The sequence below is a fragment of the Bubalus kerabau genome, chromosome 23, assembly GCF_029407905.1.
Source record: "Bubalus kerabau isolate K-KA32 ecotype Philippines breed swamp buffalo chromosome 23, PCC_UOA_SB_1v2, whole genome shotgun sequence".
Taxonomy (NCBI): Eukaryota; Metazoa; Chordata; class Mammalia; order Artiodactyla; family Bovidae; genus Bubalus; species Bubalus kerabau.
This window is the reverse complement of record NC_073646.1, coordinates 21084361-21105179: the sequence shown is the minus strand read 5'-3', so window position 1 is coordinate 21105179 and position 20819 is coordinate 21084361. Positions and strand designations below refer to the sequence as shown.

General features: G+C 39.4%; 1 protein-coding gene across 3 annotated transcripts in view; it reads right to left on the bottom strand.

The window, feature by feature from the left end:
- Nucleotides 1-20819, bottom strand: part of METTL9 (methyltransferase 9, His-X-His N1(pi)-histidine) — a 46236-nt gene that overhangs the window by 14926 nt on the left and 10491 nt on the right. For all 3 annotated transcript variants that reach the window (XM_055561239.1, XM_055561238.1, XM_055561240.1), the window contains exons 2-4: nt 18311-18501; nt 14076-14285; nt 6381-6565 (exon numbers count right to left, since the gene is read on the bottom strand). In XM_055561239.1, the coding sequence (XP_055417214.1) occupies nt 6381-6565; nt 14076-14285; nt 18311-18501 (586 nt within the window). The remainder of the gene's footprint in view (nt 1-6380; nt 6566-14075; nt 14286-18310; nt 18502-20819) is intronic.

Below are 20819 nucleotides of genomic sequence, written 5' to 3'. Positions count from 1 at the left end.
GAATCCCTAACATTAATTTTCCTGCTATCTGAGCATCCAGAATTTCCACTGGAAAGGACTAAGCAAGCTACAGCTTTCTGTTGAAATTTACACTTCCCAAGACAATCAAGAGAGAATAAACTGAAAACAGCTTGGAGATGAAAAAGAACAGACATGGTTCTAGTGTCTACACACTCTCCCCTCTAGTCCAGAGCAGTGACACCACATACCAACAGGTGTTAATGAAAGTTTCAGAGTAAGTCATACCTTTCTCTCTACTATGTTAGTGCTAAGAGAGTTTGAAAGCCTGGGCTAATAGGCATCTAGTTCAGTGTCTATGGAGTCGAGTCACATAAACTGATGCTTAAGGCACAGAATTTGAGACCAAGGTAAAATGCAAAAATATTGACAAATACTTCAAAGTGAAAACTGTGAACAAATCTTATCTAAGAAGCCACAAATAAAAATAAAGGAACAGAACAGGACAGAATGAAACAAATCTAACATGTATCAAACACCAATAGAGACAGACACGGTTGGGCACTATCCTATACACTATATTATTTCATCTTCACAACAAACCTCAAGGTAAATATCAGCCCCATTTTTACAGATAAAACACTAAGCTTCATGAGAAGCTCAGGCAATAAGGGCTGACCCATATTTCAAAACAGGTTAGCCCTCAAAAGCCCATACTCTTTCCACAAAGCAGTCCTGCCAGAGTCTTGCTTATTTCTATTAAGACTGGGGAGCTTTAAGACTGAACATGTCTAGTTTAACCCAAACAATCACCCTGGAAGAAAGTGAGAAAGTTGCCAAGGGCTACTCCTCAAAATGTACAGGTTTATTTAGCTGGTTTCAGAGAATTCTACCAAATCTTCAAAAACAATAACCACAATGCTATTTAAACTGTTCCAGAGCATTAGAAGGAATTCAGAAATTATTTTTTACAAAATCAGCAGAACATGAGAAAGATAACATCTTCCAAATGAAAGATTATATCAGACCATCATTTATCAGTAATATTAATGTTAATATTTTTATTTAGTTATTATAAATACAATCTAGCGATACAAAGAAGACTATCCTACATAAGTGCAGAGATATGTGAGTGAATATGTATTAGAAAAGTACCATTGATTTAATAAGACAACAGAGAAAAAACCCTGTCACCACAGAGGCTGAAAACAAAGGTGACAGAATTCAGCACTGACCCCTGACTTTTTTAAGCTCTTAATAAAACAGGATTTTTGAAAAATATTCTATCTCTAGCCAAACATCCATCTCAGGCCAAAAGACAGAATCATATTTTTCATTAAAGTAAAAACCAAAGGTTTCCACCATTTTTTAAAACATTTTCTGGAAGTAACTACAAATTCACTCGGACCAAAAAAAAAAAAAAGGCTAAAAATAAGAAGTAGCAAAACCATTTGCAGATGTTATAACTGTCTTTTTTAAAAACCCCAAGAGAATCAATGGAAGAAACTACTGGAAACACTAAAATAATCCAATAAGGTAAATAGTTACAAAACTGATACAAACACACACAAAAAGCTGCTTTTCTTGTGTTGTTCAGAATATCCGGAGGGCCATTTGAGACAACATGGATAAAACCACAGGACATTATGCTACGTGAAATAAACTAGATACAGAAAAAGAAATACTACATGATCTCACTTATACTTGGAGCTGAAACAAGTCAAACTTGTAGAACCAGAGAACAGAATGGTGGTTGTCAGGAGCTGGTGGGTGGGGGAACTCAGATGTTGGTCAAAGGATACAAGCTCTCAGGTCTAAGAGGAACAAATTCAGAGGACCTAGTGTACAACCTGGTGGCTAGAGTTAATAATGCTGAACTGTATACTTCAAATTTGCTAAAAGAATACATCTTAAGCATTCTGCAGACACACACACAAAGGTAACTATGTGAGGTAATGAACATGCTAATTGACTGCAGTCATCATTTCACAATGTACATGTACACCAAATCATCATGCTGAACACCTTAAGTACAAAAAACTTGTCAATTATACAAAGCCAGGAAGTTTTTAGAGTTTAAACAATGAAGAAAAATCCTATTTATAATATCACACACACCATTAGAATAAATCTAACAAAGCTTGCGTAGGATCCTTATGAAGAAAATTTTGTTATGAAAGAACATAACTGAACAAATTAAAAGACATACTATTATCAGCTAGAAGACTCAATACTCCGTAAATTAACCTATAAATATAATATAGGGGAACTAGGCAAGCTAGTGCTAAAGTTGATCTGCTAAATAAATAAGCCAAGTTTTTCCTGAGGAACTGATTTTCTAAGAGGAACTGATTAGGAAAGACTAGTACTATGATATTAACATGCATGATGTAGTTACAGTAATTAAAATAGTCTGGTATTGGCACACATATAGAAGTATAAATTTTAAGAGAATAGAGACAAACATAGGACTTCATGATCAAAGGGCTTCCCAGGTGGCACTGCGGTAAAGCACCTACCTGCCAATAGAGCAGATGTAAGAGGCCTGCCAATGCAGCAGATGTGAGAGATGTGGGTTCGATCCCTGGGTCAGGAAGATCCCCTGGAGGAGGGCACAGCAACCCACTCCAGTATTCCTGCCTGAAGAATCCCACGGACAGAGGAGCATGGTGGGCTACAGTCCATAGGTCGCAAAGAGTTGGACACAACTGAAGTGACTTAACACAGAATATACATGATAAAGGTGGCATTTCAAAGCATTAGGGAAAGATTATTATTCAATAAATGGTATTAGGATCACAGAGTAGCTATTTGGAAAACTAAGTCTTTAACAAGGAGTTCCACTCCTAGAAATGTATCATCCAGACAACCTTAAACATTATTTCCTTCAGCCTTTTCCCTACATCACCCTCTCAGTGAGGTCTTTCCCTGAGCACCCTCTTTAAAACTATAGTACCTAAACCCAACTCCCAATCCCAAGAAGCCCCTTTCTTACCTTTATTGTTTATTTTTCTTCGTAACACTTATCACCAACAACATGCCATTTGTTTACCATCTGCCTTCCTCATTAGAACTAAGCTCCATGAAGACAAAAATACTTGCATGTTTTTCGCTCACTTATCTCCAGCATCACTCAGTAAATGCTTTTAAAATGATATTCTGTGGAACAGAAGTATCCCTTCCACCTTCACTGCAAGTTCAGTGTCCAAGAGCATGCTCAATCACACAGTCGGGTCCAATTCTTTGAGACCCTGTGGACTATATAGTCTGCCGGGCTCCTCTGTCCGTGGAATTTTCCAAGAAAGAATACTGGAGTGGGTTGCCATTTCCTACTCCAAGGGTTCTTCCTGGCCCAGGGGTTAATGGGACCTAAAGTGTGATGTACCAGGGAGATTTCTGGAAAAGGTTTCCCTCACTTAAAAAAAAAAAAAATGTATGGGAGAAAATGCTTCTTTCTTTCCAAGGCTCGGTCATGCCTACACATGATGCCTGGCGCTGCTTCAGCCATTTTGTAACTGTGGGGGATGTCAACACACGGAAGATGAAGAAATGAAAGCAAGTCCTGAACTTCAATGGGTGCTTTCATCACTGAATTAACCAACCTTGGAATCACTCTTCTAAAATAAACTCTTATTTTTCAGTTGCTCCTTCTGTTTCTTGAAACAGATAACATCCCTATACCTACTTACACATGTGTGCAAGACCTCCCTAAGAACGCTCATTTCACTTGTCTTTACAAAGCAAACTGCCAGTATCTATAAGTACATCAACAGGGGCCTCATCAAGCAAAGTTACCAATGCCCAGCGGTGTACTGGTAAATGTTTACCAATGAGCTAGAAGAAGGGACAGTCTATTTGTAGAGTTTGCCCGTTTCCATGGTGTAAGTACTCCCATCGAGGTCAACTTCAATAATGGCCAAGTTTAACAACCAGCTCACTAAATTCCTGCCAATACAACAATCAGCTCTCCTGAGCCCGTAAAACCAGCTCCAGCACACCAGTGCTTACACGCAGACAAGGACACAGACACTTAAAAATAATTTCCTAGATATATGCTTATGTGAAAAAGGGCAACAAAACTATTTATAATGGGCTTGGATTATAGAGTGAATCTTTTTCATGTCCAAGCATAGTTGCATAGACTATCTTTAGAAAAATAGTCAAGAAACCTGAACAAGATTATGAAACTGGAGTGGATGAGAAAATTCATTATATACTCTCTAAGAAGCTGCTTAACACTTTTTTTTTTTTTTACCATGAATTACCTTTTTATAAAAATCACAATTTTAAAAAATTAAACATTACTAAATTTTCAGTTTTGCAATATATGTCTCCTTTTCTTGATTACATACTTTCCCCCTTTCTGATGTTTGAAACAATTCTAGTGAGAAGTAACCCCTAACCAGAACTGGGTCAGTACACCAAACAAACCGAAATTAGAAAGATATATCTTGCATTTTTCCCCTAAATTAATCTAAGCAATAAAACTGCTGTTGTTCAACTTTAAGACCAATCAAAAAAACTACACCAGTAATTACTTCATCTACAATTGCTTTTGTTAAAATAAACTGAGTCAAGAATGCAAAGTACACTCAGCTATCCTTAAACCAGTCCTGTATTCATGAACTCACACAGCAAGATCACTTTGTACCTCATGAGTCTTCACACGGGGTCACATGGAAATCATCAGGATCTAACTCAGAGGAAAGGAAGCAATAACAGAGTACCACAAGCAGTCTACAAAACTTATAGGTCACTAAAGGTCACCCACAGCAACAAGGCTCTGCATCTCAGGTTTGCTCTATGTCACACACCAGACCCCTAGAATTCAACAGGGTGATGCAATTCGGTGCATCCACAAGCAAGGAGTCTGTTTTCAGTTCTTTACTAGAGTCTGCCCTCTTGTCCAGTTTAACTTCCTCTCAATTTTTAGTGTCAGAAACACAAGGAAATAGATTTCATGTTTAGACTGACATTCCTTCCCCTGCTCATGTCCACCTCCTGCTATGCCAGGAAATAGCATTAAAGTTCCATCGTGTGGTTGCCCAACAGGACACAGGAAGCCCAGACCTGCCAGCTGATGACTAGTGATGGCAATGCAGCGCGATGGAGCCGTGGCATACTCACAGAGGAACAGCACCGAAACAGGTCAGGCCACTGAACTATCAGGATGACATCAACCAGGCTTTTCCCTCCCCCACAAACATAGGCGTGGTGTGGCACTCACACGTTCAAGCAGTTTTTTCTTTGCCGTGACAAAATGGCTCAACAAAGGAATGTAAAAATGGACATGCTAGATGGGGGCGGGGGGGGGGGGTGGGGAACACATCTATTCTATCTATTCTCTTCCTACCTTCCTATGTCTAAAGAATTCTCCATTTTCCCCACCATCAACAACAGATCCACAAACATTTGGTAAATGTTAAAGACAAGCACTGAATTAGAAGGGACTAAGACCTGATGGGGCAAAAAAATAAGAACAAGAAGAAACAAAGGAGCAAGTGAGTGGCAACACAAATCCATGGTTATAAGCAAACTTGAGCATTATTCCTTAGGATGAAGATTTTTACAGGTATTTGATAACTATGATGCTAGCAAAATATTACTGGACTTCTCAAGAATGCCAACAAGTTCTTAAAGAGTTTTTTGAACCCAAAGTTGAACAAGGCAGTAAAAGAGGAAAAGATTTTCAAATATTAACATGTGTTACTTACATAATAAATAAATAAATTTTACATTATTGTACAGTAACTTACAAAAATGCAAACAAGGCTTAAAGTCAAAACTTGCAACATGATCTAAAATGCAAATCACATAAGCTAAAGCCAAGTGTGAATTAATGTGACTATGGCCAAAAGTCATAGTAAATATGAGGCAGTATAAAATCCAACCATTTCTTCTGAGATATTCTTCATTCAATATTGTTAAAGAGTAAGACCATGCGACTGAAAAACCAAATGTCAAAGAAATGATACGCATTGGGATACAAATGGTCTTCAAAAGGGAAAATGGATAACAATAGCATTTATCATTTTAGGGACAAGAGATGTAAAATACAAGATAGCTATGACATTTAACAAGTATATTCAGGTAGACTAAAAGGCATCATTTACTGCTTGACTCAGCTCAAAAGGCTATTAACTTAGTGGTGAAGGCTCCATTTAAAAGCATCTTAGGCTTTTAATCTTGAGCAGGCAAATCCAGCTCAGTATTATTACCACTGCAAAGAGAGTACAAAGAAAGCACTATAAAATCCACATGAAGACAAACGTTAACTGAGGCGATACATTACATGGGTTAACTGTACTTTGTTAAATATCAGGGTATTCTAAGAAATACCAGATCACATCTAATTGTGATTGCACAGAATCACAAACACCAATGCTGGATAATAGGCCTACTAAGTGGGTGTCCACACTTACCGTTCTCCACATAGGGATGAAAAGGTAAGACCAGAGCAAGGATGACCCTGCCTCTGGTTGGCTCCAAGACACTTCTGATATCTTTTAACAAAGTCAGAGGCTGATCACAGCGGTCCAGCAAATTTAAGCAGCTGATGACATCATACTGGAACCCTGTCTTCTGCCATTCATTTATACCAAGCACTCTGGAAAAATCAAAAAGATATAAAAACCCTTAAAGACATCTTTAAAAATATTTAGATGCCAGTAAAGACTTTAATTTTGTCTTCCAAATCAAAGTAAGTTCAAAATTTTCATTTATAATTTATATTTGCAGTAATAAAATGGGCATGCAAAAGTAGACAACCATACTTCTCTAAATTTAGCATTTTATCTATTTCCAAAACATACAAAGTTTCCTTTGTACGAATTAGTATGTTGAATAAGTACGAAGATATAGGTGATAAAAATGGTTATGAAACTAGGGCATCAAATTCTTGAACATCAATTAATGAATGAAGAATTCTACTTTTACATTCACTGGGATGTAATTGTAGAATACATCATATAATCATGTTTTTTATTCCTAGGGTGCCTCCTATTTTAAGAATGGCTAGGGTGATATAAGATAATTTCCATTTACAACCTATGACCTTTTGTGCACATCGCAATGGCACCCCACTCCAGTACTCTTGCTTGGAAAATCCCATGGACAGAGGAGCCTGTTAGGCTGCAGTCCATGGGGTCGCTAAGAGTCGGACACAACTGAGTGACTTCACTTTCACTTTTCACTTTCATGCATTGGAGAAGGAAATGGCAACCCACTCCAGTGTTCTTGCCTGGAGAATCCCAGGGACGGGGGGCCTGGTAGGCTGCCATCTATGGGGTCGCACAGAGTCGGACACAACTGAAGTGACTTAGCATAGCATAGCATAGCATGTTCTAGGAGAGAGATACTATTTCATACTCTGGAATCTTCATATCTAAATAACTATAGAAAAAACAAAGCACAGGACATCCTGCTAAAACAGTAAGTGAAGACCATAGTTAACACACCTCTCTCAGCGCTCAGTATCTCATGCACACATAGTCACTCTCTCTCCGGCGCCTTCGCTCTCTCCCCTCCCTGCCTCCTGCGCCCTAAGAACAGTTTCTAGTCCTTTTCAATGTTTTACTCACAGAGGGTAGGAGTCCTTATATCAAGAGTCTGTGTTTGTCACAGTGTTACGGCAATTCTATTAATTACTCACTCCTGCTTGGTTATATTAATCAGAATGTGGTAGGTGAGGCATGTTATGACAGAGACAGGAGCAAAAGGAAACAAGAAAAAGGACCTTTTAAACAAGTCTTTGATCACACTGAGCAGATATCTTATGACACTTCAGAACATTTTTGCATAGCAGAATAAAAAGAAATACAAACTACTCAGATGCATCTTCTTTTCAATCTATATTTTTTAAAAAACTAAAGCCTCCTCCAAAACAACACCCTGACGAACTTCAAGGAGCTAATCAGATTTCTGTCACTTGAACTAAGCGGGGCATTACAGCTCCAAAATCACTTTTAAAGGCTATTTGTATATCAATACCTTAGCCAAACCTCCAGTTTAAATTCATAAACTTGCAGAAGAAAAACTACATATCTGATTCAAAAAAACAAACAAATAAACTTAGACCTGATTACAACAAAGCAGAAGCCAAACATCATTGGCATGTTTTAATCTAGAATAATCTCACCAAATCCATCTCAGAATCACTTGAAGATAGGTAGTTTCCATGTTGGCTATTTTGAAAGATAAAAACACATGTTTATAATAGAAAATCAAAATCCTGATAGCCTTAAAACCAGGACAGTTAAAACTATATTTATAGAAGTCCAACTTCATCTTTATTTCTGTTTTGTGATTTCTACTTGTAAACTCAGTTCCACTGATAAAGACAAATTTACCAGCCCCACTCAAATTGCATGCTAGCCCAGGAATCCTAACAAGATGTTTGAATTTTCCTCTCTTATAAGAGGAAATTTCCTCTTATAAGAAAAATGAAAGAAGTGACTTGTCCAGGCTCTTGTAAATCACAAGCAGAGTAGAAATTACAGCTTGGAAACTCTTCTAGTAGGTTATTCAAGACAATGAACCTACTCTCTCCATATAGAGAAAGAACCTAACAATCAATCTTTGTATAAATGCTTCCACGGTGGTGGGTTGAGAATGAATGGCTATCCACTCAGTTTCCAGTATCTTTCCGTTTAAAAAAAGAAGAGTCTGAACATAAGGAATAGAATTAATTACAATATTTTCCTTCCTTTTTAAGAAAGATCCTTAACCTATAGGTAAAGCATTAAAGTCAAGCACCTTTAAAGTTTAAAGATCTTTGTTCTCTGGTGTCAAAAATGTACACACAACTCCTTTTGAACTACCCATGTATGACCTACCTGTGCAGATGTAATTCCAAGCCCATCCCTACTACCACTCTTCACCCTGCCATACGCTGGTATCCTCCATCATCTACGAAACACCATTCAGATCACATAAACTACCATTCACATTAACTTTCAGTAAAAGCAGTCTGAGGAACTAACCATGCTGCCGAAATTATCTTCCTACAGAAGAACAGTTTTTATTTACTGTCATTTGAATTGTGGAATTCTTTGTTAGCGTACATAATCAAAACGTTATTAGGTTGGCTCAAAAGTAATTGCAGGTTTTCACTGCTGAACTCTGCCATTTGATATTGGAATACATTCTTAAATAAATGTGGTTATGTTATACATCATTTTAATGTGCACTTCTCACTTTATGGGTTTTTTTTTTGCTAATGACTTATTACTTGCTGTTTAGATTTATTTTAGATTGTAGAAATGGTGTTAGAAAGCAAATTCAAGTGATTTTTTTATTCGTCATAAAGCAGCAGAGACAATTTGCAACATCAACAATGCATTTGGCCCAGCAACTGCTAATGAACATACAGTGCAGCGCTGGTTCAAGAAGTTGTGCAAAGGAGACGAGAGCCTTGAAGACGAGGAGCGCAGTGGCCGCCAACGGAAGTTGACAACGACCAACTGAGAGGGTCACTGAAGCTGATCCTCTACAACTACACAACTCGACACCGACTATTCTAGTCATTCACCATTTGAAGCAAATTGGAAAGGTGAAAAAGCTCGATAAGTGGATGCCTCATGAGCTGACCGAAAATTTTAAAAAATCGTCGTTTTGAAGTGTCTTCCTTTATTGTACACAAGAACAATGAACCATTTCTCAGACTGTGATGTTTGATGAAAAGTGGATTTTACATGACAACCAGCTATGACCAGATCAGTGGCTGGACTGAGAAGAAGCCCCAAAGCACTTCCCAAAGCCAAACGTGCACCAAAAAACAGGTCATGGTCACTGGTGGTCTGCTGCCAGTCTGATCCACTATAGTTTTCTGAACCCCAGCAAAACCATTACATCTGAGAAGTATGCTCAGCAAATCAATGAGATGCACTGAAAACTGCCAACGCCGCAGCCGGCACTGGTCAACAGAACGGGCCCAACTCTTCTCCACACCAACGCCCAACTGTGTGGCACACAACCACACGTGAAAAGTTGAAAGAACTGGGTTACAAAGTTGTGCCTCATCTGCCATATTCACCTGACCTCTTGCCAACCAACAACCACTCCTTTCAGCATCTCGACAACTTTTTGCAGGGAAAAGGCTTCCACAACCAGCAGGAAGCAGAAAATGCTTTTCAAGAGTTCATCAAATCCTGAAGCACATATATTTTATGCTACAGGAATAAACTTATTTTTTCATTGGCAAAAATGTGTTGATTGCAATGGTTCCTTTTTGATTAATAAAGATGTGTTTGAGCTCAGTTATAATGATTTAAAATCCACGGTCCAAAACCGCAATTACTTTTATACCAACCTGATAACTGTAGAGGACTTCCCTGGCGATGCAGTGTATAAGAATCCGCCTGTCAATGCAGGGACACAGGTTCTATCCCTGCTCCCGGAAGATTCCACATACTGTAGGGCAACTAAGCCCGTGCACAACTCCTGGAGCCCATGGGGTGCGCACTCTAGAGCCCACAAGCCACCATTACTGAGTCTGTGTACCCTAACTACTGAAGCCTGCTCACCTAGAGCCTGTGCTCCACAACAAAAGAAGCCACCACGATGAGAAGCCCGCACACTGCAACGAAGAGGAGCCCCCGCTCGCTGCAACCAGAGAAAGTCTGCGTAAAGCAATAAAGACCCAACGAAGACAATCATAAATTTTTTAAAAAACTTAAACTTAAAAAAAAGTAATTGTATAATCCATTCCTAAATATCTATGGCTCTTACAAATGGCTCTTCTAACCCAAGAAGAAAGGTATCTGTTCACGGGGTTATTATTTTCAAGAAAGTGAGTTAAGTAACAGTTTGCCTTCCAGGAGGATTTAAAGTACACCTTCCTTGGAGAAGTAACAAAGCAATCAGTATTGTGATAAATCCTAAATAAAAAACCAAAACACCAACAATGTAAAGAAAAGTTTTATTTTTGTTTTAAAAATCAAAACCACATCCTTAAATTTTACGATCAGGCTTTCTGGCATAAACAATAGTCAATGCAGAGGGGAAATCTGGCCATTTTCTGTTTTATTGATTTATTTCAAAAATGAAATCCAGAACCTTTATTAGAAAGCCAGGTTTTTGTGGGCCCATATACTGAAGAGAAACAAAAAATAGCTACCTCTCAAAAAAGAAAGAAAGAAACCATGGAAGTAAGCTAAAAGTCTGCCCGGCCATCATGGATTAGGCAAACCCTACCACTTGTCCATTAAAACCTCAAACTGCACCAAAAGTTGCCACTTTTGTGAATATGCTTTTATTTCATAGTAACAACATCATGGAGGGAGTGTCAACCAGTATGAATTCCCTATCTAGGTCAAACTGCAAAAAGATTTTGGCATGTGTATTAGGGGGGCAAGGTCAGCTTTTGTTGTTTCGTTTTGTTTTTGGCTGCTCCATGCAGCTTGTGGTATCTTAGATCCCTGACCAGGGGTTGAACCTGGATCACAGCAGTGAAAAAATATGTTGAGTCCTAACCGCTGGACCGCCAGGGAATTCTCCCAAATTAAGTATTTTTTACATGGTGTACAAGTTTATCAGGTAACATAACATGTAAACTCTACATGTACTGAATCACTTAATGTGAACATCTGAAGTCTCATTTAAAATTCCATTTGGCCACTTAAGTCTCTAGAAGGGTTTAAATGGCAGGCAAGCAAGCAAAGACATGGCTCAGGGTAGGTGGGAGAAAAATCACTTGAAGACATATTTCTAATATCTTCCTCCCCATATTCACTTCAAAACACAGAAGAGAGTCAAATTAGGAATTAAGCGTGATTTAAGTCACTGTCATAACAAAGGTCAAAGCCTTGACATGGTGAGTTAATTTCTAATTGAAGGAATGCATTTCAAGTGCCACCACACAGACCCACAAGGATCTCATCTGAGCAGACTACTGGATCTTACAAATCAACCTCACACAGATAAGTCTGCTATAACGTCCCTAAGAGCCACTTAAACACTGACAGTGACAAGGACTTGAATGCTCAAGCTCTTAGGAAGGTCAATCTCCCTTACCTTTAACTCAACTTCTCAGGCTCTGCTGTGGTTGATTACACCCTCTTCCTCCTTCCATTTGGTAAGGAACCTGCCTGCCAGTGCAGGAGACATGATATAATCCCTGGGCCAAGAAGATTCCCTGAAGGAGGAAATGGCAAACAACTCCAATAGTCTTGCCAGGAGCATTCCCATGGACAGAGGAGCCTGACGTCCATATGGTTGCAAAGAGTTGGACACCACTGAAGCGACTTAGCACGCAAAATCCCACTTACAGTAACCCTTCCCCCTCCTTCCTACTTGGTAGTCTCTTCCTCAGGCTAAAAAAATGTATGTTTTCCCCAAGTTTAAAACTAATCCTGCTCCAAGAGCTATGCTAATATGTTCTATCTCTAGGGCTAGTCTGTTCCTAAATTAATCTCTTACTTATAAACTTAGATGGGTAGGAAAGTGAGGGAGTATGTAATTGAACTTTATAGGTCTAAGGCCGGCTTCCAAAATATCAAAGGCAGCAGGTTATATACCTCTACCTATCACATTCTATACTCAGCACCTTCTTCTTCCATTCAACAGAATCCATACTGAATACAGAATGACCTTCTTCCTAAGTCTCTCAAGCAGCGGATGGTCTGAAAACCAAGATTTCTCACTTCATGTCCATTTGGAAGACTATTATTAAAAAAAAAAAAAAAAAAAGATCAGAAAACAACAAGTATGGCAAAGATGTCGAGAAACTAGAACCCTTGTACACTGCAAGTGGGATGTAAAATGGTGCAGTTGCTGTGGAAAGGTATGGCAATTCATCAAAAAATTAAACACCAACTTACCACATGATCAAGCAACTCCACTTCTGGGTATGTACCCCAAAGAAGGGAAAGCAGTGACTCAAACAGCTATCTGTACACCCATGTTCATAGCAGCATTATTCACAATAGCTAAAGGTAGAAGCAACCCAAGTGTCTATTGACAAACGAATGGATAAACAAAATCTGGTATATACATACAATGGAATATTACTCGGGCTTAAAATGAAAGGAGATTTTGACACATGCTACCACATGGATGAACTTTAAGACATTATGCTCACTGAAATAAGCCAGTCACAAAAGGACAAATATTGTACAATTCTTCAAGGTTTCTCGAGTAGTCAAATTCATAGAGACAGGAAGTAGAACGGTGTCTTCCAAGGGCCAGGGGGACAAAAGACTGGGGAATCAGTTTAATGAGTATGAAGTTTTAGTTGGGAAAGAGTAAAAGGTTCTACAGATGAATGGTGATTGTGGTTAAACTACAATGTAAATATACTTAATACTATTGTACACTTGAAAATTGCTAAAGTGGTAAATTTTTTGTTACATATTTTTACCACAAATTTTTTAAAGTTTTTTTAATTAAAAAAATAAATAAAAAACAAGATTTGAGAATGTCAGGTTCAAATTAGGGAACAAGTCCCTACACTGGATCTCTCTTTTCCAAACTGTCTCTCACCTGCCTTTTTCCTCCCTGTGTGTTATGTGTTAGTCACTTAGTCATGTCCAACTCTTGGCGACCCCATGGACTGTAGCCCACCAGGCCCTGCTGTCCATGGAATTCTCCAGGCAAGATACTGGAGGGAGTAGCTGTTGCCTTCTCCAGGGGATCTTCCCCACCCAGGCACTGAACCTGGGTCTCCTGCATTGCAGGCAGATTCTTCACCATCTGAGCCACCAGGGAAGCCCTTTTCTTCCCTACAGTGCCAAAATCTCAAGTTCAGAAAAACACTGCCACAGAAAGATGATTTCTCCCTCAATTTCCACTTAATTGTAAGTTGACCCTTGAACAATGTGGTTTTGAACTGCCTGGATCCACTTACACATGACCCATATTCTTCAAAGGTAAATACTACAATACGACATGGTCTGGTGCTGGCTGAATCCATGGACGTGCAGGAACTGCAGATACAGAGGGCTGACTATAATACGTGAATTAACCCCTGCGCTGTTCAAGGGTCAGCTGTAACATGGAAAGATTTTTTTAAATTCCTCATGAAAATTGTTTCTGATTTGTATCATTTAAATAAAATAATATTAAGAAGAAACACATCTAAAACCAAGAAATATACTCTCAAACATGTCTAAAAACTATACCTGTATTTCTTCTTCTGCAGCTGCCATATCATAGTTTCAGACAGCTCAGTGGCATAAATTTCTTCAAAATGAGGGCTCATGATTTTTGTGACTTCTCCATCTCCAGCACCTAAATCAAGAAGTCTATGGGTTTTCCAGTCTGGATTAATTTTAAGCAGTCTCTGAAACTGATCTGGTGAAAACACAAACATTGAGCCTCTTCCTAGCAACCTGGAAAAGAGAAAAAGGACAAAAATGGATGACTGTGTACGAAATAAGCCCTCCCACCCAACATCCACACAAAACAGTGACATGGCACCAACAGCCTTCTGAATTTATAAAATGTTTATTTTATAAGAGTATACAATTAAAATAGACATTGTCTATATGATTCATGGTTAAAAGCAAAGTTCACAAAATAAGAAACACCTCCAAATATCATCATCTGTCTCTGAGACTGCAAACAGTACACCCAAAAGAGTAGGGACAGGGAGAGGAATAAAAGGTGCGAAGGCAAGAAGAAAAATATAAGAAAATAAAAGATGACTGTGAAAAATTAAAGTCAAAATAGGAAGGAGTAATAGAAAACACATATATCGGTTTAAGAAAATGTCAGGCCAAGAGAATCAGACTACAACACTAGCCAATAACACTGAGCAGAAAAAGCAAATGGTGGGGGGCGGAAAGCCATTTACAATATGAAACTGAACAATGAGTATAAAAAATAGGTCTAGATAATAGATTTTTAAGAGACACTAGAGAAAAGAGAAAAGAGTGGTCCTTGTGATATCAGTTAATTTGCATTTAAAAGTAGATTCATACTTGGGGGTCAGTTTGTATGTTATACAATTGGCTAGGTCCTGTTAATTCTAAAAATCCTAAAAAACCTCTAAAACTTAGTAATGTCTTTGAAAATAGAGGAGTTAAAATAGAGATCAAAGAGTGCTCTAAGAAAAGCAGCTACAGATCACACCAAGTCTCAAGGAAGCATCGTCTCGGGAAATAAAATGTGTCCCTACTCAGAACTTGTTTTCTAGCTCTGCAATCCCAGTCTGTCTAGGGCAGGGATCCAAACTTCCCGTAAGCAGCAGGGGCATTTCTTTAAACGAAGCAGATGTTACTCAGACAAGGTAAACTGTAACAGGAGAGCAAAGGGCACCGGCTCTGCTGCCAGCCCGCTTCTACCCTTCCTCTGCAGCCTGAAGAAGCTCCTAAGGCGCCTCCTCTTCAGGACCAGGACAAGTCTGAAAACCACTGGTCTAGGAGATGGCAGGGAAATCTGTACTGTTCTGCTGCTTTCTGGAAACAATCATAAGGTACAATAAGCTTGTTATGCAGTGACTGGAAGGATGTGTGCAACTGGGTGTTCCTGGTAAGACTGGTTTCAGAAAAAAATTAAAATTATGGAGCAAGTTCCTCCTCTCCTTTCCCTTAGGAGAGGTCAACCAAACCTAATAATGTGTTTGCAGTAAACCTTCTGTCCCACAGAAATGTTAAAAAAATGGGAGAGGGAAACCCTCAGAGATATTCACCAATACAACCACCTCCCAGAGAAAACTTCAGCCCCTAAACTTTGTCTTCAACTCTCAATTGCTCCTATCTTCTAATGGGAAAACAGGATGAAAAAGGAACTGAACTTTCTGAAATAGCTACATAAAACTTCACGGAGGAACCACAATCAGAACAAGAAGAGGTAAGAGAGGTTACAAGCTTGGGGGAGCTTGGGGGATGCATGTTTCAAATGTTGGTGCCCACCTGCCATAGAACCAAAAGTAAATTGCAAAATAGTTACATGGCTTAAGCTTTCCCAATTATAAAATAACATGCTTCCCTAGCTATAGCTTTTGGAATCTAAGGACCCATGATATGATAATCATAAAATTCTAGAGCTAGAGGTCACCTGAGGTCAAAGTTCATGTCAAAAGGGCACCAGAGAAAGAAGCATTGTGCTATATCCAAAGATCATGAGCAACAGAGGCTACACCAAAAGATTTAAACAAAATCTCACAACAAAAAAATTCTAAATTCATCCAGCCCAAATGACCTTTGCCCTCTAGGGAGCACTAGGTGGGAAGAGTTTTGGGTGGTCACAGTGACTTGAGGGTGCTACTGTCATTTAGTGGGCAAGGTCAGAAAAGTCAGACTTCCTGAAATGTGCGGGGCAGTTCCAGACACTGAAGAATTACCCCACTTAAAATACCAAGACAATGACTTTGCTCAATACAAGGTTTCCGGCAAACACATACCATGGAAAGGTATGGCTCTCTAATTTGTCCTTAAGTTCCAAAGTTAGTGATGTCCACATATGCACGTGTGTGTGTGTGTGTGTGTGTGTGTGATAACCATTCTACGTTCTCTGGCCTAAGTTCTCTCTAGATTTGGAATCTACAGAGGAACTATACCTCTCTCCCCAGTCATACCCCCACTCCACCCCAGTCCACATGCTCAGTTATGTCTGACTTGTGATCCCATGGATTGTAGCCAACCAGGCTCCTTTGTCCATGGATTTTCCAGGCAGGAATACTGGAGTGGGTTGCCATTTCCTACCTCAGGGGATCTTCCTGACCCAGCCATCGAATACCATGTCTCCTGGGTCTCCTGTATTGCAGGTGGATTCTTCACCACTGAGCCCTCAGGGAAGCCCACAGAGGAGGTACACCTCCTTACAAATATCTTTATAAAAGAACACAGCTATCAAGTCTCTCCTTTCTTGGTTTTCCCCTTTCCCACATCAAGGAAGTCCAATATGTATCTTACTTTTTAATTTAAGAAGGTTACCATACTAATTATTTCTGTAAGAGACAGCCACTCATGGTAATAAGCTACCACCACCATGGACAGAAAGTACTAATGGGCTCAAAATTAAGCTTTCAGCTGAGAAGAGGGTGCAGGGCAGGAGATGTTTTTGTTTTATTGCCGGAGGGGGCATTGAGGGTGGATGGAAGGGGTGAGGATGGGGGTTATTTAAAAAAGAAAAGCAGAAGCACCGTAGATAAGGGAAGCCAAAGGGGACTTAGTACTGGCCCTCTGACCAAAATGTGAAATCCCAGAGCAGAGAATCTTAACCAGGGGCCAACAGGGTAGAGGCAGGAGGAAGGGTTAGAGCTTGAAATCTCCCCAAATTATAAGCGAAGTGTTGAATGTAAGGACTATTTGAACAGAGAATTTCTACCTTACATCACTTTCAAAGAGGTACAGAACCCCAAAAAGGCTAAAAATCACTGCTGTGGTGACAAGCCTGGTCCTCTCCCCCAACAAAAAAAGGCACAGAACAGAAATTCAATGCAGTGAATTTTAGAAACAAAATGGCAGACCAAGTTGTATAAACTCAACTACCAACACAAAAATAACAACTGTTTGCTGAAGCCAATTTAAGGCAACTTCATATAAACAATGAAGAAAGTCAAGGAAGAAATCTTGAGAAATGGCTCGTGGTGCCTGAAAACATATTTAAGGACCAGATGACAGACTGGGATCCAGACAAGACATTCAGTAGAAGCTGGCTCCAAACCTGAAGAGAAGAAAAAGTGGGCCCAGCCAGTAGCTGTAAGTGGTCCCACAGGCTTTTCAAGCACTGAGAACCTCTTTAGAGTTCTGGATTCTTAGGCTTTGGGGTTTGAAAAGTTGGCTGACAAAGGATAAAAATACTCCTACAGTGTCTTCCACAGATTTAGGTGAGAGAACCACTCGAGGGACAGAGAATTTCTTAAGTTTACAAAATCCTGGTGAGTCTAGACATTACATAAGAACAGAGGGAGAATCCATCACTCGAGCAAGCCACCATTTACTGTTGGGCTAAAGTAGATTAGATCCTTCCCCAGAACACCTGCTTCTGGGAAGTGTGCTTATGGCAAAGATCTTACTCTTCAGCCTATAGCTTGGTTCCAAGTATCCTGTTCCTCTCTAATAGATCAGCAGCAGGATAGGCATTACCTGGGAATGGGTTAAAAATTCTGTTGTCCACACTCTGTGGTCCCACGCCAGACCTACTGACTCAGACTCTGTACTTTAACCAGATGCCCAGATGATTTCTGTGCACATCAAAATTAGGAAGCACTGTAACTCCCATCACAGAAATACAGAACAACGAGGCTGTTTATCAAGTTATAGGGAATTTTAAAAGCAACCTGCCAAGGCTGGGCCAAGGATTTTGACTACAAGTGTTGTAGCTGTGGAGATGGTCAACACCTCAACGAGGTAACTTTTCTTTCTCCTACACCTAAGGATAAAGAAAAAATTATCCAAGATTCACTTACCCATTGATAGATGTTCTAGACATAAACAGGCTAAAAACAGATGACACGAAAGAGTGATATAATTGGATAAATAGCCAGCCCGATTTCTCAATGCTGTTGTTTAAGAAGATCTGTGTTCCTTGATCAAGGTAACTCTGAACAAAGACAGCCTGGAGTGACTCGCATAATTTCTCTCTGTTGCACACATACCACTAAAAAGAAAGAAGAATAAGAAAAATGAAAACACAGAACTGAAGCATCATCTAAAAAATCCAAAAACGAAAAACAGAAGACTAAATTGAATCTTAAGATTTCCAAATACCATAAATCTCATGGCACTTTGAGAATAATCATCTCTTATACGACCTATAAGGTATAAAATACTTCCTCCTACCTAGTTTCTGGTTTAACTCTCATTACCTTCAGGGGCAGGTAAGAGTGGAGGAAGGGTGAAGAGGCTTGCGAGTCATGCAGCTTGGTAGGTGACAGAGCCAGGCAAGTACACTGACTCCTGGCCCAAAACTTCTAGCACTATGGCCCGCTGTACCCTGAGATTAAGAAAGCTATGTTGGCCTCTCCTTCATGGAGATTCAACGCAAGGCAGTAACTACCAACATTAACCTTGTTTTCTATCTAAAAACACTCAATGCAGTGATTTAACTCGAAGCCACCAAACAAATCAATAAGTAGCAGGATTTAATATTCCAGTGACCAGGGACTTCCCTGTAGTCCAGTGGCTAAGACTTCATGTTCCCAATGCAGGGGGTCCTGGTTCGATCCCTGGTCAGGCAACTAGATCCCACATGCTGCATCTGAGAGTTCCCATGATGCTATGAAGACTCAAGATGCCGAGTGCTGCAACTATGACCTGGCGCAGCCAAATAAATAAAATAACTAAAAAAAAAAATCCAGTGACCTAATTTAGCTACCCTTTTTGTTGTGGGCTATAAAGAGACCTGTAGAAATACTGGTGTGCTTTACCAAATCATTTAGCACTGTTTAACAGACAGGAGCCAAATGTGCTTGAGAAAGATTAAGATCTTAAGGTCATATGCAAACAATAAGAAGACAAAGTAATAACATGCTAAGAAGCAGATTACCGGGAACAGACTCTACCCAGAACATACATTTTAGAACAAAATTCAAGGACCTCAGTTGTGGCTAAAGTGTGATCTTGTGTAATAAAGGTTTCCCATCTTCACTTAGAATTAGTACACCAAGGGGGAAGCAGCCTGTGGGACGCAGCTTCAGAGTGAGCCCACCATCAAGCCCCGGCTCAGCCATTCCTGGGTGCGAGCTCATACAATCACTTAAATCTCTGAGACTCTGTAAATTCATCACTGGTTTCTGTCTATCCTGGTAGTTTACTCTGAGGATTAAACAAGTTAATGCAGGCTTATCCTCAATACAGGGCCAGACACATGAGACTCCTATAATAATAGCAATGAGATAAGGGTCCTCTAACACGGCCTGATAAATAAAAGTCAGTCCATTAAGTATATGATGAAACTGCTGAGTAGATCAGTTACTATTAGTCTCTTATCAACTAAGAAACAATTTCCCCCAATGAAGAGACAAAAGTAACCTGCTTACCCTGACAAGTATGACCACTCGTCAGCAGTAGGTGTCCCGTAACTGCTTACATAACCGATGAACCCATTTTACAGTCATCCTAAGCTCGCTAAATACTGAAAGAAATCTTGGGTAACACTGCCAACACTAACACTGATATAACCAAACAAGCACATTAAAGTTTCAGAGATTAACTCATATTTTTTACAAACTCTGTGCCCTGACTTGATACACCAAATCTTTCAAACAGCTAATGGTTTTGTGTTAATTTACCATTAAACACTTTTACCAAAACTGCTTGAACTTGATGCTCTTTGTTTCCCACTATATGACAAGCTATGAAGCTTCTTACATTCACTGCCTACACCTTTTATCTTGGTCTGAAAATGTTCGTGCTTAACCATTAACTAATTCTGAATACTCATTGTGCCTGAAGTTATGCCCCAGTGCAGGTCATAAACCATTTTTTATTATACTCCTGACCTCCTGGTTCACATTCTAAACTCTGTAATACTGAAGCCATTCTAACTTTTATTTTCTCTTAATTCGCTGAAATGACTAATCAAGATGAAAGCCATCACCTGAGTAATAGGCAATCAGGTACATTCTATTACTGTGGACAAGAAGTCATTCACGTGGAACAGAGGAGCTAAGAATTCCTTGGCACCCACTTGTAAATGGACAACCAGAACAATAACGGACTCTGACTTCCAGAACTAAGCCAAGAACTGGCACCATTAACTGCAAATAATGCTTACAAATGCCGACCCCCCCCCCCCAAAAAAAAGCCTCAAGCTTTTAACAGCATTTCTCTCATCAATACTAACACATGTGGTTGAACCTTTACTGCCAGACAAATCTTTCAGAAAAGAAAATGCTTCTTGATCAGAATATGCTACAGAATAAAAAGGAGTAATGCCCTTCTCTTTAAAGATGAAGGTTGAAATACATGTTCCTC